Source organism: Crocodylus siamensis, chromosome 11 (genome assembly GCF_052110815.1).
Source record: "Crocodylus siamensis isolate JL-2025a chromosome 11, ASM5211081v1, whole genome shotgun sequence".
NCBI classification, from domain to species: Eukaryota; Metazoa; Chordata; order Crocodylia; family Crocodylidae; genus Crocodylus; species Crocodylus siamensis.
Genome location: NC_143405.1, coordinates 10,974,914 through 11,000,436, shown reverse-complemented (window position 1 = coordinate 11,000,436; position 25,523 = coordinate 10,974,914). Strand labels below are relative to the sequence as shown.

At 43.8% G+C, this 25,523-nt stretch overlaps 1 protein-coding gene across 2 annotated transcripts in view; it reads left to right on the top strand.

The window, feature by feature from the left end:
- COL27A1 (collagen type XXVII alpha 1 chain) overlaps positions 1–25,523 on the top strand; it is a 234,622-nt gene that overhangs the window by 105,326 nt on the left and 103,773 nt on the right. For both annotated transcript variants that reach the window (XM_090021040.1, XM_090021041.1), the window contains exons 16-25: positions 5,462–5,515; positions 5,960–6,004; positions 15,590–15,643; positions 17,341–17,394; positions 17,552–17,605; positions 19,703–19,756; positions 20,011–20,064; positions 22,123–22,167; positions 23,764–23,817; positions 25,321–25,365. In XM_090021040.1, the coding sequence (XP_089877166.1) occupies positions 5,462–5,515; positions 5,960–6,004; positions 15,590–15,643; positions 17,341–17,394; positions 17,552–17,605; positions 19,703–19,756; positions 20,011–20,064; positions 22,123–22,167; positions 23,764–23,817; positions 25,321–25,365 (513 nt within the window). The remainder of the gene's footprint in view (positions 1–5,461; positions 5,516–5,959; positions 6,005–15,589; positions 15,644–17,340; positions 17,395–17,551; positions 17,606–19,702; positions 19,757–20,010; positions 20,065–22,122; positions 22,168–23,763; positions 23,818–25,320; positions 25,366–25,523) is intronic.

The following is a 25,523-nucleotide window of genomic DNA, read 5'->3' as shown; positions in this document are numbered from 1 at the left end:
TGTGGTGCTAGGCAGGAATTGGGGCCCTGTGGTGGTAGAGATACCCTGCCCCTAAGAGTCAAAGAGAGAGAGAAAGAGAGAGAGATAATTTATGCCCATTTTACAGACAGGAACCAAGGCAACTCGAGAGTGAATGACTAGCCAAAGTCACACAGGGAGCCTGACAGAACCAGGAACTGAGCCCCTTCTCCTTTAACGTATTTAACCATAAACCAAAAAGTTTTCCTGAAGTTCTCAGACAGATCAAAGGAAAGAGCTTCAACCATGTTTTAACTGTAAAGCATGTGCCAGGATTGGACATGGCCATGTATCCCCAGGTTTACACTCCGATTCCTCATTCACTTAAGGGCCCAAGCCTAGGATCATATGGATCTAAGCTCCAACACATGCCTTCCTCTTCAGAAGAGACCTGCAACCTTCTATTTAGTTTCCCTTTATGTTATCACGGATACCATCACTCAGTCAGTCAAGTTTTTTTTATTTAAAAATGTGATATGACTAGGGTTTCAAAAGGATCCCATTCCTGCTTCCAGAGGTGATAAAAAGGAGCTAAGAATCACCAGAAGTAGCCTCCCCTTGGCAGTTTTGCAGACTATTCCATGTCCAAGACAGCAACAAAGATGACAGCAAATTCTGTGCTCAGTGTAGGCAAGCCGTCAATGTCCCTAAAGCCCAGTTATGACCTTTGTTGACTCGAAGATCAAACTGCAAGTGACAGAGACTAGATGCTGATTGAAGAACCGGTTCTGATACCTCCATCTTACTATCCTCAGCAACATCAGAATTTCCCTGAGTTCCAGCTGAGTAAGGACCAAAGCAGAGGTTCTTTCATTGCTGCTCATGTTGTTCCGTCTTCAACTCGAAGCCTTCACATTTTTCAGGCAAAGCGTCTGTCCCAGCATCCTGCATCCAGCTGGGAGCCATTGCATTGGCTTTGCTTCCAAAGAAGAAAGGAGCTTCTTTCAAACACCGGCTTGGGGAGATCACCTGCTAAGTTTGCAGCCTTTCATTTTGCTTTCCTCCTTACTTTCCGATTTTTTCTTTTGAGGCTTCTGATTTAAGACGATGAAAGTGTTAGAACCACTTTTCTCTTCCATACCTCTACCTGTTTCAGTACTAAGGCATCTGTAGGGACTGCCTGTCCAATTCTGGAGCAGGGGAGAGTGAATTCTTTCTTAGGGGCAATCTACTTCAAGACCAACACCTTGATGAATGGCATCTCTTCTTCCCAAAGACCCATTTTTATGCTTATATTTTTAAAGTTTGCTATTTTTTCCACATGCAATTTCCCTTCCCATGACAGGTTCTGCAGTGCTGGTAAAGCAGGAAACACTTTTCTCTCTGATTTCTGTGTCTGTACCTTTGTGTATCTCTGAGCATCTTTAGGAAATGCTATCACTTGCTGGACTCCAGCTACATGATCTTTGGCCACCTAACAATCACAACCAGGATCCCCATTGAAGGATACACCAAGAAATCTCTCCAAATTGCATTAACCTCCAAATGAAAAGGAAGAAGGATCTAGTCCACAGCATACAGACTGAATCAGTGAGCCCAGAGCACTATATGATTGTCTTCATCCACCTGGAGGCTGTATGAAGAAGGCCCCAGCCTGGTAATGAAGCCACACGCAGAATTATTTGAATTCACAGCAATGTGGCCATGAGCCACAGCTCAAAAATTAGACCTACCAGAATCCACCAAAGAGACTTTATTTCCAACCTGAATTTCATTCATGGCTGGTTCCTAGCAGTCACCATTCATCCCTTGTGTCTCCAATACAGCCCCACTGGCAATAACATTATGGCCCAAAAAACACAGTGAACTTTTACAGAAGAATAACCTGGCAGGGGGTAGGGCAACACAGCAATTCTCCATCACTGAGAGTCCTCACAATTCACTTCTTCCTTGCAATTTGTGCGCCATTCCTTCTTAAGGCTCCAGAGCCCCAGTAAGAGTGAGCCACTCGAGGGCAGATCTGGTTCATTTGCATTAGACATGTCAATATATTTGCACTACAAGTGTGAGTTAGTGGCTCTACTACCAGCCATGAAGATGGCTTCCACTCAGAAACCTAAGGAGGCTCTGGGAAATGGGGTCTCTAAGAAAGAAGTGCCTTCTCTTATGCACCTTGCTATAGGCAGAGGCTGCTCCCTTGATCTCACATAGCTTGCCCAGGAAGAAGCAAAGTCTTTCCCTGCCTAGCTTGTGTAAGGGACCCTGAGCTGGCTTTGGTGGATAATACCATTAAGTAATCTTGGTTTTGGAAAAGTACTGGATTCTGAGAAACCTCAAGTGAGCCTGATCTAGGAAAGACCACCTGCTTTCCTCTCCCTTTAATATATGCCTACACTTAACCTTCATTCTTCTAAAACAGGTACATGGGAAGGAAGCAGAAGATGGCAGACCTTCTCCTTTTTCTTCCCATCAGGTGGAAAGAGGCCTCGTTTCCTAGAGCAGGTTGCCTAGGCACAGAGAGCAGAGCAGATCCCACAAATGGATTGGATGACAGTGCATGATAAAGTGTTGTGTTTGGTGTTTGGGATCCCACATGCTCCTTGCCGAACCCCATTGGATGGCTTCCTTCCCTCCCAGCCATAAATGCCTTGGTTTTCAAACAGTTTCCGAGCTCACTGCAGGTGTTTAATTTACTGTTAAAGGGCGAAAGAACAGAATTAGATGTAACTGGAGCCTCTTGCCTTCATAATTAACTGGGCGGGCAAGCTTTAAGCAAACGCTTTCCTACAAGAAGTCTTTATGCTGGATGGGATGAAAAGGGGATCTGTTCTACTACAGCCACAGCTCAGCTCTCATGGTGCGTCTGCAGCCACGTGACCTCCTGTTATAGAAATATTCCTTCAGCAAAGGCTTCCCTGTTTATTTGCACATTACAGGAGAGCTCGGTACACTGTATCACTGGCTCCCTTCATGGGGGCAAAGCCATCAGAAGCCTATTTCAATACCGTTCTGTGAAGGGTTTCTTTTTTATATGTATATAGCTTGTACACCCCGTGAACTCTAGTGTCCTTCCTAGCTACAGGTTTTATTCACAGACCTGACACATTCATGCGTTGTGGGGAAAAGTCTTCACTGCAGCAGAATTTCCAGGCTGTCTTCGACTACTTATACCCATAGTTTCATCCTCTCCCCATCTCCTCGCCACTCCTCCTGTCCACAGGTGTTAGAAATATGAACCAGAAAGTGCTCCGGAGTCTTGGAGTGTTGCTTTCTAGGTTGGATCCATCCTTGTTTCACTCTTCTTTTAAACAGATGCTTAAAGGTGCCTTTGAAGAAGAAAAATAAGTTCTTGAAGACTAAAATATTGTGTTAAGTCTCTTTGTGGAAAGGAGCGGCTTCTGTAAAAACAAATCAACTCAGACAAGTGCTGAAAAAGTTGCCGTCAACACCTTCTAAGGAAGCAGCAAAGTTCTGCTCCTTCTTCGTGCCAGGGGAGACAGACACCGTGGGATAAAAGAGCTGTGCATCTGAGGGAGCTTTCAGCTCACCTTCTGAATTCGCAAAATACTTTTATGTAACCAGAGGTGAAAGATAGCTTTGTGGGGTATTGGCATTGATATAGCTCACAAGTCAGTCCTCTGTAGAGAGCACATATAAAATTCAGCAAACAGCCTGGAGCTGGTACGTTCAGTAGGTGCCAGGGCAAGACTGTGAATAAATGTGCATTATAGAGCTCTTATTTCAGGTGGCTCTTATAACAGGTTAGTTTTATAGACAATAGAAGAGGAAATCCCATCAGTGTTCAAAAGTTAAGGAGAATGAATGGGAGAACTTATCAAATGCAACATCAAATCCAGACCTTCAGGATCATTTCTAGCTGAACGTGAACATAACTCATTTAAAAGAGCCATTGAACTATACCTCTGTGCCCAGACCTTCCCAAGTAATTAAATCTTGGTTTCCTGAACGGCTTATAAAAGATACTTCACAATGTTTGGTATCTCATATTGAGATCTTTAAACCCAAACATAGCACTCATAAGTTCCAAATAAATCTTGAAATAATAGAATAGAAAACCGCAGCCCCGAGCTCTGCCTTTATACTAGCACTAGACGTCCCAGCTCAATAGAAAAGAGGAGGAAATGAAAGTTCTCAACTAACCCACCCATTTCTCTATTTCAGTCGAAGTCGTTCATGAAATGCTGAAAGCTCCTCATTAAAATGACACCATAGTCAATCAGAGACTCACTTAAAAAAGATGTTATTTAGTTAGATTGTTTCCACACCTGTGGGACCACTAGAGCTTCAGATACAGTGGTGTCCTGAAATTAGGGCTCAGGCATAAAATATTGGGAACTGGATGCTGTTTTTGGCAGGAACTGGGAGATCACTTCCAAACTCAGAAGGAGCTATCCATTGTTTCCCTTTCCCCAAGAGCAGCATCTTTCATTGAAAGTACCTTCCTGTACACTGCATATTGGCATACGCTGTTCCCTGCGTGGTAAGAGATGGTCCTGCATGTGGAAATCTTGTGGGGTGAATTGCAGCATTCACTCTCCTGCTAGCTTGGAGGATGTGCCAGAGCTGGGACTCAGTTAAAACACCTAGAATTTCAGTAGCAAAGATTTTTCTCCGCAAAAGAGGATCCATCTGTGACTGCCCTGGAAGTACTTTTTAGTATTAAAACAAGTGTAACGTACACTGTCTCTACAGGAGATTGTATGGGAGGGAATTGAGTCAAACTGGCATTCCACCCTCCTTACACCAGGTCTAAATTTGATCCTTAGACCTGAATGTGGATTTATTAATTAATAGAATTGTATTAATTAATTAATAGAATTTTATCCATAGCTTTGTTAACTTCACATAGTTAGCTTCATATTTAATCCACCCCTCCTTCCCCTCCAACCACCCACCAGTCTCTGCGAGCTGTATTTTAGGCCTTCTCTGGGCAGAACTTTTTCACTGTGGGTTACTCTGGTCTTAATCCTATATTCAGTTTGGAAAGCTGGGCTTTGTTTCCCTGTGTAAGCTTCAAGTGGATGCAAGTGCTATCACTTCGTATACTAGCACCTGGCCTCAGTTGCACAGACGCTCATAGAGCTCCATGGGAACAAGACCTGTCTGAAGAGTCGGCACAGCTGGCCGCCGACGGGACTGAACATCAGTGGTGGGTGAAGTGATTGCAGTCAAGAACTGAAGTCTCGGTTACAAAGTGTTTTGGGTTCCTTCCTATTAGGTGAAAAGCCATGACACAAGTTAGGCTGTTCTTTTCATTCGTCTGTTTGTAAAATACATATGTGGTGTGTCTCTAGTTAGTAGTCATCTACACCATATCATTCTCTTGACTAGTATCAGGATCTTGTTTCCATTCAAATCAATGGCAAAACTTAACCTTAAAAGGAGTGGATGAAGGATTCTGGTAGGAGGATTTTCATACCACACAAGGGTATCTGTTGACCATACACATATTGAATTTGGTTTATTTTCTTTTTCTTACTAGGGTGATATGGGCATTATTGGACCAATAGGCTTTCCAGGACCAAAAGGACTAAAGGTAAGAGAGTAACTTAACCTAGTGCTCTCTTGTCTGGACTGAAGATTGTTCTGTTTGTTTTTTGGATGAAAGTGGGCATCCTTACAAAGAGCAGGATGGGCAGCAGTAGTGGTTATCCACTGACCCAGGTAAAGGATTGATAGACATAATGTCACTCTGAATTATTATGTCAGGTATGAATTATTGGGGTATGCAAGGAACATTTTCCCCGTGCAGCTTCAGACCACAGGTTATTTGGTAGTTAACCTAAACTGAGAGTGCAGCTCAGAGGCTGCTTTGAAAAAGGCCTGGTATTCAGCCTGTGACCTGTGCTGGATGGCTATGGATACCATGGATTTTGGTCCACAGCCTCATTAGCTGTATGAATGACCTAGACACGATGCGAGTCTTCCAAGTAGATATGGTTGCAGTGCTTGGGCTCATTCTTTGCTTTGTCTTTTTCAGGGAGTGATAGGAAACCCTGGAGAACACGGACTGAAAGGTGATAAGGTGATCTGAATACTCCCTTATTGCACTGTGTTTTATTCTGCATGTGAAATCCCATTTCTAGCTCCTGTTTCTTTATTCTGTACCATGTTCTGGGCCCCGTTCTCCCTTCTGCTCTGATTCTCTCCCCAGATCCTATACTCTTAAGGCCTTTTTGACTCCCCTCTTCTCTTTGATTTCTCATTCTTTTTAAATAAGGTATCAGCCCTCCACCTTGTCAGAAGGCCTCTTGCCTGATTACAAAATGGGAAGGGTACATTCCTGCAGTGCATATGGTTTTACCCTTTTCCTGGCAGCAAACAGGCACAGTTCTTAGGGTGGAAGTTTGAGATCAGTATGGATCTTAATCTGCTCTACTTAATTTGAGAAAGAACTAGAGGGATTCAAGACCCTAACCTTGAGCCCTGTCCCAATATGTATGTGAACCTGGCACCAGCCTCTGAGGACCCAAATTCTAGCTATGAGCAGCCTCTTGCACGTGAACATTTACTTCCCTCAGAGTCTCTGCCTCAGCTCGGCTGCATTTCTAAAACCAGAAGCAGAGAAGCTCACTAAATATAAATTTCCCTTTTAGATAAACTAACTGTGCTAATTACTGACCACTCCTCTCTTGGGCTTCTCTGTTTTTATGGTGATGATGTTTGCATTTGGGTTTTTACTGAGTATATCACTTGCTGATACGGTTTTGTTGGTGTGGCTCTTCCCATGGCGGATTGTGGTGGGATGAAGGCTTTATCAGTGAAATTACCATTCTCATGTTTCAGGACATGTTGAAGGGTATCACCTGACACGAGATAGACATCCAAGCAATATTCTTCTTATAGTGAAGAAGGTGATTAAAAGGCAAGACCTTTCCATTCAGTGCAGAAGCAGGATTAGACATAACATTTGGAGCCCCAGGGAAAACTCACTTAATGAAGTTATTGCAAAAGTTTGTGCCAACACTTATGTATGTCTGCTCAAAAGTGGCTTATGTCAACTTGTCTCAAGGCAGTTCATCTTATCAGCAAGCTAAGTGATATGGGCTGCTTTTAAAAAGAAATTAGAGGACCGGTGGTTGCAGTGGTCCAGAAAATTGGTTTAGAAACACACTTTGAGCTGAACCCCTGCAGTTCTAGGTCTGGATGAGTCTAACTCTCACATGCAACCTGCTCCTGTAGGATGCACTGTAGGATTTAATCCTCCTAAGAAAAGGGAAACAAGATCAAGAGTACTTGATTTTGTGATGAGGATTGCATAGAGGGTAGAGAAAAGAGGGCATTAATTTTATTGTGTTGCCTCATTGTTCACTTGCAGCTGTTTCTAATGAATAGTTGAACTGGGGGTAGGGAAGCAGTGTTGAGGAGCAACTACTCCCATATTCACATAGTGCTAGCAGTTCAGGGCCAGTGTTCCCACATCCCCAGATTTAATTTCTGTTCGGTCACCTTTCTATCTGGGGTGGGATTGAGGTGAGAGGGTGTTTTTGGCCAAAAGGATGAATTTCTTGCAAGAGAGAATTGCAGATCACTTCAGTTCTGGGTCAGGACTCCAGTGGCCACAGACTCTCCCGTCTATCCTGAAAGATTTGGCTGTAGATGTTAAGGACTGGTCAGGATTGGAGGAGTTAAGTCTTTAGCCATGCAGGCAATATTTCGATCCCTGTTTTATAAAAACCATCGTGTCTCTCTCAGATATTTTTATGGCCCCTGTTACCACAGTCACTCATCGGTTACCTTGATGCAGTTTTCCTCACACCACTCCTGTGAATTAGGAAGGCTTTACAGTGCTGCATCTGAGTCTCCCAAAGGGCATGCTACTGTTCTTACCACTGAACTGTCCTTCCTCCCAAAATCAGCCTGCTGCTGAATTATTTTCCATAGATAGTTTAACTCCCATCCTACTTCCAGCATCTCTCCTGCCTCTGAGGAAGGATCAGAAGAGCATGGACTTTCCTCTTGTGCCTCTGGCTACCTCTCCTACTGCACCCTCCTCTGCCAGGACATGTTCACGGCCTGACTTTCATTATAATTTTTTCCCTATCGAAGAATGACAACCTATCTAGGTCAGACTTCCTCCATCCATAAAGTGCTGAGTTAGCACTTGAATAACCAGGGGTGCTATCACACACAGAGGGGGCTTCCAAACAGCATAGGTGCATCTTTTTTGGGAATTGCACAGCCAAAGTGCTGGGAAACACAGGGCCAAGGCAGTAAAACCGAGTGAGACTGACAGCCTTATTCTTATTCGCTCAGGTGTATGCAGGCACTTTTGACTTTCAGGTATAAACCCCTTTATCCAAAAGGTCAGACCACAAAATCTGCTGCACTCCCTTGCATGAATATCTACCAGACTTATCAGTGTACAGTAAGTTGGGGAAACCCAGGGGTTGATCCAAGGGGGTGGGGGGTGCACTGGCACACTTGCACCCTGCCCCCCTTGATTCTTGTCCCACCCAAAGTTTAAAACCAACTGCCTGGCAGCGGCAGTAGCATCTCTATTCAGGCAATGCTGAGGAAGTCACTTGACCTCTTGGCTTATTATAAAATTCTACCTGACCCCTTCTAAACTCCTCGTTCACAGGCATTAATGACCTTTTCTTCTTTTTAATGACCTTGATGTTCCACCAGTCAACTAGCCTTTGTTCTGCAACTCTGCTATGTGTTAGCTGCTCCTGGGAACAGAGCTCATATTTCACAGCCCTGCGGATCGTTTTAGGTCATTCCAATCAAGTTATGTTTGTTTTCACTTCAGTCTTAAACTGAGTAATACAGCCCTAAGCCCATAGCATATTAGTAAAGTTTCTAGTTTCTTTTAAATGGAGAAAAATGTGTGCCATTTTATAGATGATGATGCACCTCACCATCCGCACCCTGCTTTTCAAAATTCTAGATCTGCCCTTGGGGGGGAAGGCTTTCTGTTCGGGCTTGTATTTTCCAAGTCTTAGAGCGCTTGAATTTTGGCATTTGTATGCAGATTGCTGGCCCGTTTTATAATATGTAGACATCCTCTTTCCAGGTGATCAGGAAGGCACTCATTTGCTCCTGTGCCACTTTAGCAGAGTCACTTGTTTCATCTGACTGTACGTTCTGTCTTTGTTAAATGTAGGGAACTATGAGCAAGAAACTTGTCATCTTCCCTGTCTTGCTTCATTATATTTTTATTATTTGTATTATAATATCAAGTAAGAGGGTACTGTTGCTTGTGGTTAGTATGTATAGAGGGGTCAGTCTTTGCCCAAGTGCCTGCAGTCTAACTAAACAAAAGATTCAAAGAAGAAGGACTCATTGTCTTCATTGTTCATGTGGGGGACTGAGGAACAGACAGATCTGCCCAAAGTGACACAGAAAATAGGGATAGAAATCGAATGCAGATCTCCTAAGCCCCGGTCCAGCATGTTAATACTAAAATCATTCTCTCTCTACTTCTGTCTTTCATCTCTTCCATTAGATGCCTCCTAGGTCTTTCGTTGACCCTTTTATTGAATCCTTGCATGCTCTACTTAAAATGGCGTGGAGGACAAGGGGAAAGGACCTCAATACAAACAGATTCTACTCTGCATTCTCCCTTACTCACCTCACTGGTAATTTCCATCTCTGTCCTGCATTTTATGTTGATGGGCCAAATTTTTACATGGTCATTCTCTGATCCCTTAATAATCTCTTTCCTATCTGCTGGACCTTGGCTTCATCATACCCCTCTGCGGTCTCCTTTCCCCCCCTTTGCCCTAGTGGGCAGAGCTTTAAGAATCTTCTTTGGCTCCCATATTGAATCTTTGGTCTGAAAGTTTGTCTACCACCATTCCTGGAAGATAGCCAGAATATAACCTGGCTTTAGCTCTGCCTCTGCAAAGATCCAATTTGTAATGTCTGACTAATGCACTTCCTTGACATTGGATATGGTGGGTAATATTACTGAGAGCTTCTTTGATGAATGCAGACCCCATCTGTATCATGGCTAAAACCATGTTAGCAAACTAAACTCTGATAGAGCATAACTGAGCTCTGACACACTTGGGTGATACAGTTCAGCTTCGACACAACAGCATTTTCCCTTCACAACTGCATATGTTTCCCAGTCCTTACTCATCTGCCAAACAGGCATGTGTGTTATTTGTCCAGAGTCCCTCAGAAGAATGCACTCTCTCATGTAAGGTCTGCCAAGTTGGATGGATATGCGTTGCCCTCTCTGGTGTGCTTACACACGCACACCTTGGAGTTAAAAGAACTGATTTCCCCTCATACAAGAAAACACAGTAGATATAGTGCAAGTATTATATTAGCCTGACAATCTTGTTTACAATCGTTCTCATGAATTGGAGTCAGAACACAGTTAGAATAGAAACCAAACTTTTCAAAAGGATTTGGGATGCCCAGTCTTTACCTAATTTAACAGGGCCCAACATCCAAGAAGGTTTGAGTAGGCACCTCTGAATACATAGATGTAGTCTATGTATTTCTATGATTCTATGAGATATCTAATTGGGCTACCGAAATTACCAGTCTTGGCCCACGTGCTACTCATGTTGATATTGCATATGAGCCATGCATGGAGTCAGATGTCTTACAACCTGGATAATAAATAGTGCAAGTGGCTCAGAGGCTCATAAGAAAGAAACCATCACTTTAGGTGAACATGTTTGCCCTGGGTAGGCATCAGGAGGGTCTTCTATTTCAAACTCCACAGTCCTGTCCCAGCATGGCGTAGCTCTTCTCTAAACACCCCAGCGGATTCTCTGGCAAGTGAAAGTGTGAAAGAATAAGAAGGAGGCTTTCCTAGAAAATGGCCTTGTGACTTATGGGAGGGGGACTGGCAGCGGAGAGAGGGAGATTGTGTGTACACATCCCATTTCATAACCAGCTTGGCTTTCTTCCGGGGGCACTACCATCCATTGTACATGTTTGGGAATAGGAGTTAAGCTCCCAGTCCTGAATGGGGCTGCAAGAAAAAAAGAATCCCAGACATTAGGCACCATCTGAAGACTGAAATGCTGGATCAGCAGGCATGGTGCAGCAGGCAAGCTTGCTTCTTCCTTTCTGCAAGTCATCCCTAGCCTTTCATAATTAATAACTTAAGTCAGATGAGTGCTGCCTTTAAGGGCCTAACTCCTTCCATCTGCCACTTCTTGCTGACTCGCAAAGGTCTGAAAGGGAATTATGGTTTTGAGGGTATGCCACATCCTGCCTGGCAGGGTGGGATTGTAACACCTCCCATCATGGCTTTCAGTACTTGGCCCCACTTGTGGGTCCGTGCGGAGAATCTTATGCCTTGCTGGAGTTTGCTGCCCTGGAACTGCAGAGCAGGGCAAGATATGGCAGCCCTAGGTGGTAACAAGCAAGAAATTCCTACTGCAAGAGCCCTCTACCTCCAAAGGGAAGCTGAGAATTCATGGCAGGTCTGGCCTGTCTGCTTGGAGCTGATGTTTATAATGTCTTTCTAAGGACAGCTAAAGTTATTTTTGGTTATACATCTGCCGTGTCATGCTGAAATCAGTTATTACATTTTTCTAACCCAGACAATTATAGTAGAAGCACATGCCTTTCTGGCATGCTTCAAACTTGAGGAAAGCTCCCTTCACCCCCAGGCTCTCGCAGAGTGCATTAGAATAGAACAAGAGTTGGGTCATATGTTCGTCTTTATAAAGGCATGAGACTCGACTGCACTGCTGAGATCTGTCTGAAAGAAGGGTTCTGGGTGGGAATACCACAGTCACAGAAATTTCACTGCCATCTTTGTTTTCCCTTGAGGGACGTGGGGAATCTGTGCCAACATATTGAGATAGTTTCCAAAAATGTGTATTGCTAAGCTTTCCATGGAGCAAAGCAGCATAGGAATTTAGTCATTGCAGCAAGATGTAAGCTGTTTAATCCCAAACATGTGCATATCTTCATTGTGACACAGATTTAAGGGAACAGAGATCTCAACTGGTAGGAAGGACAAATTTCTAGTCATATTTCTGCAATTATATCATCAGTGAGGCATTGTGGCAACTAGATGGACAGGTATGCAGAGGACATGCCAAAGTTGGCTAGTGCTTCCTAAACCCATCCCATGCGAGGGTCTATACCTTGTCCTTCAGAGGGCAACAACAGTGCATACAACCTCTGTTCTCCCATAAGCCAAATCAACCCAACCCCTTCCAGTAGATAGGATCACTTGTCCATTATTATGTTCTGTGGGGAAGCCCTCCCCTGCTCCTTATCTCCGTTATTACTAATAATGGATGCAATAGGGCTGTCCATGGGTAATCTTTTTGAGAAGCAGTATCACTTCTCCACACCAGCATTGGCAACTACAATATTCCTTAATATGTGCTTTCTATTTTCCCATGAACTGCCATTCCTTTTTTCCTGAACTGATGGTGGAGTCTTTTGGCCTCTGTCTTCTGGCCTAGTTTTTTTTGTGCATACAACTAGGAATTGGTTGAGCTGCTGTGCAAACCCAACAGTTTCCCTTGGATGAAATAAGCTGTAGATCATGGGAAAACCATGCAATGGGAAAAAAATGATGGGGTCATTAGTTACTTGCACGCATGAAAGAATTTAGTGAACCAATCCAGTTGGAAGTCCTGGAGCTCCTGGCTCTTTTAAATACTTATATTGGGTCTCAAATGCAAACTCTCCTTGTAATGCCAAACACAAACTCTTGGCAAGAGGGACACACAATGGCTAGCCTCAAAGCATCTGAGGGCACACTAGGTCTTTTTCACAGAGCAGCAGACTGTATTCCTGCACTCGGAAAACTAACTTCCTTACAGCTAAACACCCACCCTTGCACAAGTTTAGCAACCAGTCCCCATTCCATTTGGCAGTTGTTGTGAAGTGCTGCTATATCTTTGTATAGATACCACATGAAACATATGCAACACCACACATGATGAACAAACTCTCCTGCCTTAATCTCAGATTAAGTGTTCCTCCTCACTCTAAGGCTGCTTAAACACATACATTGAAGCTTCTCTGATGCGCTGTAATTGCAACGCATCAGAGCAGACTCGATTAATTGAGTCTGCTGGAGTGTTGTAATTACTGCGCTCCAGCAGACTCCAGCGTCACTTGTATCACTGTCCCCATGCTGAAAGAGGGCAGCGGGTGTGCTTTAACTAAAGCTCATTCCACGCTTGTTAAAGCTCCCACACCCCCCCCCTCCCGAAGCATGTGTGTAAACGCCCTGTGAATCAGGACCTTGGAGCACTTTTCCTTATCTCAACAGCACTTCTTTTTTTCAATTGTAGTTTGCTCATTTCTCTTATCATTTTGTTCCAAACTTTAAGGACACAAGCCTGAGTCATAACGTGAAGATCTGGATTCAGAGTTGATATGCTCCAGGCAGTGAAGGCATTTCCTAACTCTAAAAACCTACATTTAAAATATAATTTGGCTTTGACTAATGTAACTGCAGGTGGCTGAATTGCCTGTTTGTGCCAAGAAACCGTGGTGTAGGACATGTAATAACACATGTATTGACTTACTCGAGGCCCCCCCCAGTAGAGTTTAGAAAGTTATTTGCCTTGTTTGCTACCTGCAAATCTTGACAGCCTCCCTAAACCCTCTCTCAGAGTTGACTGAAATGGATTCCCATTCCACATGATGTCTACCACTCGCCTATAAACAGGTTTTCCTACAGTATGGAAGAGAGGCTCACTCCCATTTATGAGCGCAGGCTTTAGCTGCTTCCTAGGACATCCTCTATAGCGTAGGCAAGTCTGTGACCTCCATTTTTTTTAAAGTCACTTCTTGATGACTAGCCCTCAAAGTTGGATAGGTTAAAAAACAAAGAGCAAAACCAGCCATCTCCATCACACTCGCCACCACCAACCCTTTTTGGCCCTTTGACAGAATGATCACAAAGGCAAGGTGGGTCTTGGAACAAATCTTGTGTGTGACCGTAGGGTAATTTCTCATCCTTTTCTGAAACAAGGCAGCCAAGTGGTTTGCATGTTTAAGACTGGACTGGATAAAGGAATAGTAAATACAGAGCACCGGAAAATGGGGACAGTCTAGCAGTGGCAAGGAGATGGGTGGAGGGGTGGATGAGTGGTCTTTCCCCTCCCAAATACACAGGGTTCATTTTAACTAGAGCTGTGTGAATATTTGTTTTGCTTGTTTCTTTGCACTACCAAAAAATTAACATGTATTGTTTCGAGTCACACTAAGTGCTTTGCATTTGAAAACATGTCTAATATTATCCCAGCTACACATTTAGTCCAGTAAAAGATAATGCCCTAAAAAATCCTTATATGAGCCAAGTACATTAGTTTTGAGTTTTCTGTAGGTTTTTGTTCTTTAATATCAAATTGAAGTTCATTTGAAAGGAAATCATTCAAACAAAAAAGGAAATGTTTCGATTTGAAAATGGCTAAATAAAATGGTTTGATTTTTTTTTTCAGAATTTTTTTTTAAATCAGAACAATTCAGCAAGTTCAACTTGAATCCATTAAACATTTCTGTCAACTTGAATATGCACTTTTTAGTGACGAAAGGATTTGTCCAGAAATGTGACCCAGCTGTAATCTAGACTACATAATGGCCCTTCCATTGTTCTCCTGAATGTCAACAGTAGCAATTATACTAATTAATTTCTGCAAGAACAGGGTTTTTATTTGTTGTTTGACGAGAGCTACTTGGATTTCTTTCCCAAGCTTTTGCTATCTGTGGCTCTATATTTGCAGTCCATATGTCCTCCACACATTTCACATTTGCAGTGTAGCTGTGTGTGTTTTTCAATGTGCTGGTGGCATTCTCAATGTATGGGACATAGCCTCCATCATGTCTCTTGCTATTGGATCACCTCAATTTTTAAGGCATCTGCTTCTTAGATATGTATACTGCAGAGAAAACAACCCCCTCCATCACCACCCCTTCTGTCACCTTTCATCTCTGTCTGATTTTCCGAGCAGTCAATCCCTTTGACGAGACGTTTGTTTCTCGGTAGAAATCAGAACAGGATATTCTAGACGGGAAGTTCACAAGTTAATGCCAGCCTGCCCAAGTAAGACACGACTTCCTGGGTGGGATTCCCAAAGAGACCCATGTCTTTCTGAAAGCCAGATTTGAATACCTGTAACAATTCTGTAGGGAAATCTCAGTCTGATTTCTCAGAAGGCTGCTGTAGACAACCAGTGCTTTTATGTGGAAGTGGCTTCATCTTTGCTCCCAACTCCAAGACAAGCCCACAGAAATCCCAGGGATCATGACTGTAAAGGAGATGACATGAAAAGAAAGATCCCATTTGGTAAAAAGCCGGCCAGCTATTCTAGTTCAGCTGTATTCGCTCATCTCTTCACCCATAGGATTGCTGTTAGCAAGGGGAAAGGAGCCTGCAGCCCTTCCATCTAACATTTTACACAGCAGGCCCAAGGCTCAGACATTTCTTATTTCTCTCTCCTGTGTTTTTCATTTCTCAGTTCAGATTTACTGTTGGAAAATACATATTTTGCTCAAAATTGTTATTTTGCAGAAAAAGACCTATGGTTTATCACTAGTTCTGTCTGAAAGAAACCAGAAATTAAACGTCTGCCATAAAATGCACATATAATTTCCTTTAGATCTGGGCAGGTTTTGCTGTTGATGGTGTATATTGTAACTTTCTTTGGTGATGTGTATTCAGGGTGATCAGGGACTGCCAGGTGTTCCAGGAGATATTGGATTCCAAGGAGATAAGGTAATTGCTTCCTTTTACCCATCAGGGTTTTTTTTTTTACTTCTGTAGATAATGTGTGTACCTACTGGCTTTCAGCTCAAATTCAAGCCATGCTCATTTTGAAAACTTGGATTACTCCTATCATAAAGACCCTGTACATAGTTATTTGTATGACATGGTCAGATTCCCCTCTGCTCTGCACAATTCGCCGAGACCGCCTAGAACTGAAGTCACTAGGAGAGAATTTTTTTAAAATGCAGTTTTACAAGGGTCAGCGTGGTGCCTTCTGTGGAAAGTGCCATAACTTCCTGCAAAACCTGAATGTATGGGAGCAGGCGACTCAGACAAGGGTCAGTGTCAGTAGGCCAGTGGTTACAAGCTCAGGGAATCTGTCTACTGAACCCAGAGACAAACCCCAGTCCAGGAATGCCCTTAACTGTGTGTATAATTTTAAGCATATAGCTAGCCTCACTGGTTTCCTTATGATGTTGACTGCTGTTGGGATTAATGCTGTCCACATTCATAAATGCATTGCTGCATTGGGGCCTGTATGGCTGTGAGTAACACCAGCTGCAATAGTACATGTATTCTTAGGGGCAAATTCATCCCTTGGATTCAGCTGATACAGCTCACTAATAGTGACAGTCTGTCCTGTCTTATACCAGGATTGAATTTGGTGCCTAAAGTCTCTTGATCTTTAGCTGGTGTCTATACTAACAGAATCAGACAGCAGGGAATTTAGGATCAGAGATGATGCATATCAGACTCCTGACCTATGACACCCTGAGCATCTTCATGCCAAGTACCAGGGAGCAAAACACAACATATAAAGGCCTGTGAACGGTTTGGGATAAGGATGCAGAGGGTAGGTGTTTCAGTTTGCCAGGGAGTAGTGCAAGGATAAGCTAGGCACCATCAGAAAGATACAGATACATGAGCTGGATCTCTAGGAGTAGTAGGTGTGGCTAATGCTACCTGCATTAGCTTGGTAGACATATAGCAAAAAGGACAAAACCTAGTATTCCAGGTCCCAGGAAGTAGATGTGGATCTGTCTGGTGGGTTTTGAGGACTTGACAGCACAGGTTTGGTGTTTGTGCAGCTCTGCAAGTGACTGTTGGGTACAAAGCAGGACATGGTATTCTGTAGATTAGAAGATGAGGCAGGGAGCTGGGAAAGCTATCCTGCTGGATGCTGGGATTTTCCTTTGTGGAAACCAGTAATGAAAGGAGTTGAGAAGAGTGGATCTTCAGTCTGTGGGACAGAGGAAGAAGAGAGGACAGTAGAGAAAGATAGAGATGTAAATGTATAGCAACCGTAGCTATGGGGTTGTTTAAGACCAAGTTGTGGAGGGATGCTTGAATTCTTTGCCTTTGAGCTTTGTGGGAAGTTTTCTCCATGTACCAGTTCATCATGTACTGGGACAACAGCTGCTTGCCTGCTGACTACCTCTTTTCCCCTGGGCCCTTCTTGAGTGCTGGTTTATGTTATGTACAAAGGAAAAGGGAGCAGCATTAAGCATAAAATGTTCAGACTGTCCCACCATGTGTTTCCATGCTTTGGTCTCTGCTCCACAAACATTGCATGGGATTGAAGTCTCCTGAAAGAAAGATCTTTCCGTTCTGTTTAGGAGCTCGGGATAGAGAAGGGGGTGGTGGGCTTTAGTCAATGTATTGTAGCTGCTTTGCATTTTTACTGAAATATATTCTCTCTTTCCCAGGGCAGCCAGGGCTTGCCTGGGTTACCAGGATCACGAGGGAAGCCGGGCCCCCTTGTAAGTACCTGCTTTAGACATCTTCTGCTTCCTTATCTCACCCCTAAAAAGTCCAGGGCCCAGCTAGAAAGACCTTTGAGTGGGTGGGTGTTATTCTGAACAGAGCATCAGCAACTAGCAGCTGTCTCATACTCACCATTATTTTCTGCTTTTCCAGGGAAGGGCTGGTGATAAAGGTCCAGTTGGGTTTCCAGGACCACCTGGCCCCGAGGTACGTTCCTTCAGTTTGCGCTCTGATCTTTCTTTCATTAGCCTCCGCTAGATCCCCAACCTTTCCAAGAAGCTCTTTCTCATTTTCCTTTTGTCATAACAATCATTTGATCACTGCAGCCTACTCTGCAGCTGTGATTAAGCCTGCTACAAACTCCGTCTTAGAAATGTATAGATTTTAGGCTACATTTAAGATCTCCACTTGAGTCTTCGCATGGGTCTGAATAGAGTTTAGGTGATATTTTTTCCTTCTGACTTAACCAATAATAATTCATGTGAATGAAGGACCAAAGCCTTTCCCAGCAAAAGACCAATGAATTCTTGCTGCTTTGTTATAGTGTTGCAACTATGGACAAGACCTTTCTTCTGGGAGTTACACCCATACAATACCATTCCTCCCCTCACCGGGTGTTTCACAAGTCAACACCAGGTGTTATAAAATAAGTACCTCCCACATCCCAACTTAAGTTGAAGTGATGCGTAATAAAACAAAGAAGATGGAGCCATCTTGATCCACTATTCTCAGTATGCTTTTTTTTCCCTCAGTCCGGAATAAATAAGACTCATTTATTGTAACCCCTTTTCTCGCCATTCAAAAGATGGGCCTTCAAATGCTTTCCTAATAGGGTACTTGCCCCAGCAACAGTCTGTTCAGCATTATTACCTCCATCCATTTATTTTCAGTATTTTTGGCAGTAACTGTCATTAGCTGAGCCTGAACCAAGAACTTCACTACATTTACTTAAATAATAAACAATTGCTTTCATCTTTTCTTCCTCCAAAGATTTTAAATCCCACAAAGAAGGGTTTTGTTTTTATTTTATTAATGGAGGATCAGAGGTCTTCAAAGCTGCAGGGAATTGCCCAAGGACTTGTGATAAGTCGGTGACAGAGACTGCAGTAGAATCAAAATCTTTCAGCCCTCTGCCCAGTAGATATAATCCTTGTGAATAGCTGTTTTCTCCTCAAGCCATACCCCAGAGTTGGTAGGTCACTTGGCCTCCTGCTTGCTATGATGTTCTCCTGCTCTTGTTTTCTAGGGTAGAGAGCCCATTATCTGACTTCAGCCCTTCAATAAAATTCATATCTCCCACCCCTTATTGGCCAGAGGAGTGGATTAGAGAGTGGTAGAGGCAGGGTTGGACGAGGTTAGTAGTAGCGAGAAAAACAGCAGGCTCCTTTTTTGCTCAGCAAGTCCATCAGGTTCATCACCTTTCCCTAATGGGTCTCCATCCTTCCCTCTTCATCGTACTGATGTATGTTGTGGATAGTCTGGGATTTTTTTTCCCCCTGGTAAGCACTATTCAAATCAGAAAATGCCACCAACAAGCTTGTTAAGACAATACCTTCAAATAAAAGATCCGCTCCTCCCTAATAAGCTGTGGTTTGTACTCCTGTTAACAATAAGGACACGTTCATAAAGTGTTTGAGAACCAGTTGCAGTGCTGGCGGGTCGCTTTTGTGCTCGCAGCATTCTGGGATTTTCTGGGTCTGGATTTGGCTCTCTGTTCAGTGGTATCAGTTAATCTTTGTTATTTGTTTCTATTGGAAATAACTATGGATTCCTTTGTTTTCTCAATGAACGAGCTGTGGGTGGGAAAGGGCCACTGTTTGGCTGAAGACAGCAGCTAATGAGTATGTCAGCACCTTTCCTAATTCCTAGTCTGCTTCCCTTTGTCTTTGGAGGTGTGCAATTTATTTCTCTGAAAAAGGGAATGACACACTGACTCAAAGGTTAATTAAAGCCTAAATTGCCCATTTTAGCTGTGTGGCGACATTAAGTCCTTATAATAGTAAATTTTCTGAAAAGATGAACTACAAAGGGATTGGTGGGGAATCAATTGCCTTGGTCTTGACAAAGAATTAAAACAATCAAACTAAGCCTCCTTTAATATGTTCCTTTCTTACTGCATTCTGGACTTCATCAAGCTTACTAGAAGGCTGCTTCAATCCATCTAGGCACCTCACAACAGTCTGTTTAGAGACTGTGTTAGCAAATACCAAATATTCCAGTGCTAAGCATCAAGTTCAATCTTGGCATAGGCAGCTTGCCTAGAAAGTCCTGTCGTACAACTCCACCGTTTCTCATTCTCTCTAGGGCTTTCCAGGGGATATTGGCCCACCAGGAGAAAATGGCCCCGAAGGCCTAAAGGTGAGTTGAGCTCAGTTTGAAGTTTTGTGCCAAAGTGGAAATAACTAAAGGAAACGAAGGCGTGGGAAGGAAGGAAGGGGGCTAGAAATTCCTGCGGATCGTTCTGGCTGCGAATTCAGATTGAGGGCCTTCCAAGAGCGTGGTGTTCCCCCTGCAACAAAATTGACATTGGACGCTGTCCGCCGGCAGTGTACGTTGACAAAAGCGGACCCTCAGAGCTTGTGCTTCACTTTTCTAAGATCCTTCTCTTGCAGGGGAAGCCCGGTGCACGAGGCTTACCTGGGCCTAGAGGACAGCCTGGCCAAGAGGTGAGTGTCTGTGTGAGGTGCTTCCAAGGATACATGCTGTTCTTGCTTCAAGAAACCCTTTCCATTTCCATTTTTTGGTCAATTTTTTTGACCAAATTGTTCCCTGGTGCTGGAGATTCAAGCCCTTGAGCATAGCTGCACCAGGGAAGAAGTAATTGGGCACATTCAGTAATCAGAAACCTGCAAAATAACAAATCCACTTAAGTCAGCATTGGGAGGCGGGAGGAATAGTCTTCTCTAACCATGTGTCTGACCTCCTGGCATCAAAAGAGGCTTAATCTCTATTAGTGGCCTTTTTCTACATCTCCCAGGCAGGCTCCTATACCAGGAAATCCCCTTCTCCTGCCCAAACCCACAGTTCTTCTACTCCTTGCTTCTTCAAGCGTGGCTTAAAAATACACTTTCTACAGGGACACTGAGCAACCCTGGCCTTCCCTGCAGAGCCACGTCTTATACACTAAAAGACCTTGGTCCCACTATTATCCAGGGTATCTAAGTGACCTTGCTTCTGCACTTCCTGATGTCTGCTGCCTTTTCTTATCACATGATTCTGCAATTTAGCACTCAATTCCAGGCCTGTAAAAGTGATGCAGGGAAAGGGGAAAGGGACCACTATATCTTTTGGTGCCCTTGGTAGGGAAATGTTTTAAGAGAAAGTGGGACCTGATCCTCCTCCCGCTTACACCTGCATAAGCCAGTTGATGTCACCAGGGTAAATGGGGAGGCAGGCCCATTTTTTACTGGTCTGCTAAGAGCCTTGTAGCACGTGCAACAAATGCTAGTTCAGTGCGTGACCCAAGGGCATTTTGTAATAGCAAGCATTTAATGCTTTTTAATTTAATGACTTTTTTCTTTTTAATTAAAAAACTAACTAGTTGGTCTGCCTAGGTTCTCTGAGATAAAATGGATATAATAATCCTTTCCTACGTCTGGGGAAATTAAGATGTAGAGAAATTAAGGAGTGTGTCTGTACTACAGAAAAAGGTGCGATTGTGGCATGGCTGGGCCTACCTTAATCTAGCTGGCACCTGGTTAGCTTGGTTAACAGGAGCAGTGAAGATGCAGTGGTACGGGCTCCAGTCTAAGCTAGACTTGCCATTGCAAACCCCAAGGTGTTTACCTGGATCACTGAAGCCCATGCTGCCACATCATCGCTGTTTGTTATCGCTGCTGAATAAGGGGCAAAATTACATCTTCCCTTGCCATATAGGTACCCAAGGTCACACAGGGAATCACTGTCAGAACCTGTATGAGAACGCTGATCTCCATGGCTTCCAGTCCCTTTTTCAGCGGTCTTATTGATCCAACTCAAAACCACCTTTGCATTTCTCCCCGTCAGGCTAGACCCTTGAGATTATCATTATGCAGTTTAGCTGAAAATCTCTTAGACATTTTACATCTGATCCTATAGGTGCAGAAATTGATAACAGACCAAACTGCAAAACCCAGTCCAATTGTCATGTAAGCCCTTAAGGTACCTCAGTATTAGATACCTTTGAACCATATTTGAAAGAAAATGAAAAACCTCAGCATGTTGCTCAGTTTGATACGAGCTAACTCTGAGAAGCCTGGTAATACCTCTTCCAAGGGAAGGGATTGGCAACAAGAGAGCAAGGAACTCTCCAAACCTTACATCCTCTGCTTAACCAAGCTATGCAAGACCCTGTAAGCAATCACAAGTCTCCTGTGGCTCACTTCTACTGTTGATAAACCCACCAAACTGCCACTGATTTCTGTTAAAAATGTCAAGATGCTGTTGGTCATCAGGTTATGTTTTGAGTTTTTCCTCTGAGACCAAGACATCTCTCTATAAAAGTTAGACCAGAAAGACCCTGCCCAACTGAAAGGTTATGGGGGAACCTCAGTGGGGATGCAGTTACAAAAAATAAGAGCACCTTGGTAAAACCCTGCTTTCCGATTTGCTAAGAATGAGCTGTTAAAAGGTGATGACAAGCCAGTAAATACCTATCACAGGGAATGCTTTCTAGAGTTGGTTCATTTCTAGCACTTGGTAGATCTACAAACCTTTGTCACTAATTTCATTTTTTCCCCCTCCAGGGTGATGAAGGACCCTTAGGACCACCGGGGGTCCCTGGTCCAGAGGTAGGTTTCACGAGTCTCAAGAGTTCTAGTTCATTACTAATAGCCCCGTCTGCCTCGTCAAGCATTTGAGGCTGAAATAATAATGAAGGACTTGAACCTTTTTCTTCCCAGGAAGTCAGTGGAGAGGCTTCCATTGGGCACTGGTGAGACTACTTTATACCACTGTAATATTGAACTAACAGTGGGCTCAGATGGAAGCCATGAATCTAAATCTCCTCTGACAATGGAATCATTTGGATCCAGGTCCAAATTCTACGACTCTATCCTTTCTCCATAATTAACCCGTGTGTTGGCTACCCTGATTTGGAAGAAGGTCTATGCTTGTCATTTAAATAGATCCAGAAACATGAAAGTATTGACAACAGAATGAACAGTGCTCTTCATCTGACCTATCATACTTTGCAGAGTAGAAGCAGCAAGGCATGCAATATCCCTTTTCTTTCTCTCACTCACTCCCTCCCAAAATAAGTATGAGAATTTACCAAAACCTAGTGGCTCACACTAGGGTCTGAGTTGAGGGTTTACTGGTGTGGGAGGATAATAGGAAAGTAGGGCTGGAAAGGACCTCATGAGGTCACCTAGTCCTGCCCCTGCTCAACACAGAATAATCCCTGACTAAACCATCTGAGCCAAGTGTCTGTCTAACCTGCTCTTGAAAGTTTCCAAGTACAGAGATTCCAGTTTTTCTAGGTTGACCATGCTTATAGTCAGAAATTTTCTCCCAATTGCCAACCTAAATTGTACTTGCTGAAGCTTGAGGCCAGTGTTCCTAGACCTGTTCCTTATGATCAAAGCAACCGAGACCAAAACCAGGTATCCGTCTGAGTCCTCGGACACTGAGCCAAGGCTCAGGGCAGGATTATGGTCAGAACAAAGCAAACGACCAAGGCCTGAAGGTCTAAGACAAAAACAGGATTAACCAAAGCCAAGGCAGCAACACCAGGTGATGCTGTGTTTGGAAAGTCCACTGCAGGACGTGGGAAGTTTTTATAGCCTTCCAATCAAGGGTGTGTGGCTCCCATTGGTCCACCCAGGTCACCTGATTCACCATTAGACACCTTATGGGAGGGTCCAGGCCGAATAAGGGGTAATACCTGGCTAGTAGTCTGGTGGGGCTGTGGCTTAGGCTTCTGTCTACAAATGCTAAGAGTCTGGGTTCAAATCCCCAGGGCCCTGATATTAAGTATCTTGTGCTACCCAGCAATGATGTGATGCTGCAAAGAAGGAGGCTCTGATGAGCAAATCCTTGCTGGCTTCAGTGAGTACTTTTGTCCAGAAGCCCATGATCCAAATCCCAGCTGGTTTCCATGAAGCACTGCCATGATAAAGCTCCCACATTAGTGCCCTTCTTCTAATGGAGAAGCAGAGACATCCTCAGTCACGCAGTAGCTGTCTAAACCTGGGACCCAACCTGTTCCCACTATGAGTAGTTCCAGTCCACAACACAGTGTCGTAGGGCTGCCAGGGTCCCTTGCGTGCTGGATTATTTGAGAGACTGTGGTTTGCAAGTTGCAACAGGTCGAGGGCATCAGCAGTGGGTGGGAGTAAGGATATTAATAGTCCCCCTTTGTACTAATCATTATTTTTATATTTCAGGGTCGTCCTGGCTGGAAGGGATTTCCTGGAAGACCTGGTCCTGATGGTCTAAAGGTAAAGAGGGGGTTGGTTCATGATACAAGAGATGATGAATTCAGGTGGGAAGCAGAAAGAGGAAGAGGGCAAAACTGGAGTTAACTTTTGGCAAAGTCTGCTTTCCTAGGGGTAATGCGTACTTAGTTTCCTGTTTTCATCACAGAAATGAACTGGAACAGTGAAGACTTGTTCTGCCTCAGCTTCTGCGGCAGAAGGAATGACAGAGCATCTTTTAAACCGCGTGTAGTACTATAAACAAGCACGGCTGATATTAGCCAAACACTATTTTTTCCATTGCTCCTCAATGGTTATGTTGTGAAACAACGCAAATCATTCGTATCTCTGTTGTCTAACTGGCAGCAGAAGCCATCCTGGGACAGTCTACTTTTCAAACCCCCACTCCCCAAAAGCTCTTTAAACAAGTAAATAACAAAAGTCTGGTCTGGCGACACGTTTGGAGTCACGTTATCTGTATACTGAGAAAATACAGCTGCTGTCACCAGAAACAATGTCTGCTCGGCTAGGACTGGCTTCTCGACATCCTGTCCTGAGAAACACAGATGCACTTCCTTTGAGTAACTCCCCCACATCCCACTGTTTCCCATGATCACTACAGGCTTCTATGGGCATTTATACACATACCTTTTCATCCCGTGATGCGCCAGAGATCCAGCAGGTCGGAGCAGACTCGGTTAATTGAGTCTGCTCCACATGTGAGCTGACGCACACTGCGCTGCGTCGTGTGCAGTTGTGTAAGCGGCGATGTGCATGTCAGTGCGCCGAAAATGGTGGCGGCGCACTTTTGCAGTGAGACACCTTCGATGAGTTGTAGTTCAAAAGCGCACTACTGCCATTTTCTCAGCACTGGCGCACATTTTGCCACTTTTACAACTTAAAAAGTGCCCAGTGCTGCGGCGCAAATGTGTACAAATGCCCTATATATCCCTTTGCATTTCTCTCTGGTTTACCAAGGACCAGTGGCAGCCACTGGTAGACTTTAATCTTTTAATGGTGAGCACAAAAGTTAACCAACAGTGTAAGTAGACTAAGTTTTCAAGAGAGCTCATTGCCAGATTTTTAATTGCTCAGGACCTGAGAAGCAAGTTTTCAGAAATCTGATCCCAACGTGCACCTGATGCCTCCACTTCTGGAAATCTGCTGCTAAAAAGTAACATCTGTCCCGTTATTACAGACCCTGAGTTTTACTCCTTAATTATAAGATGCCTGAAAGATTCAGACAGCTTGGAAGGACATTTTTGGAGACTTCCCCTCCCTAAAAAGCAAATTGGTTCACAGGCCTTATGCAAATTAACTGCACAAGGGTTGCTAATCGTGGCTAATTTTGTAACTGAGGCCCAGTTCTGAGGCCCCCAGGTGAACAAAAGATACAGTCACTCAGGTTAAACCTGTCATGCCATAGCTGAGGTTTGGAGATGTCTCAGGCAGTTAACCTGTCAGGGAAAGAGCTTTGCTGCAGCAGCATTCAGTAACCTCTGTGACATCTTTCTCCATTTCATACAGGGAGAGCCTGGAAATCGAGGCCGGCCAGGGAAAGTTGGTGAGCAGGTAAACGTGTCATTTTCCTTGCCCATTTGAACATCTCTCATATACTCCTTTCAACATTGGTTCCTATTTCAGGCTGAGAAACTTGACTTGTTGCCTAAAGTCATTCTGACAGTGACACAAATCAAACACACAGCTTCGCAAGTTTGATGTTACAAATA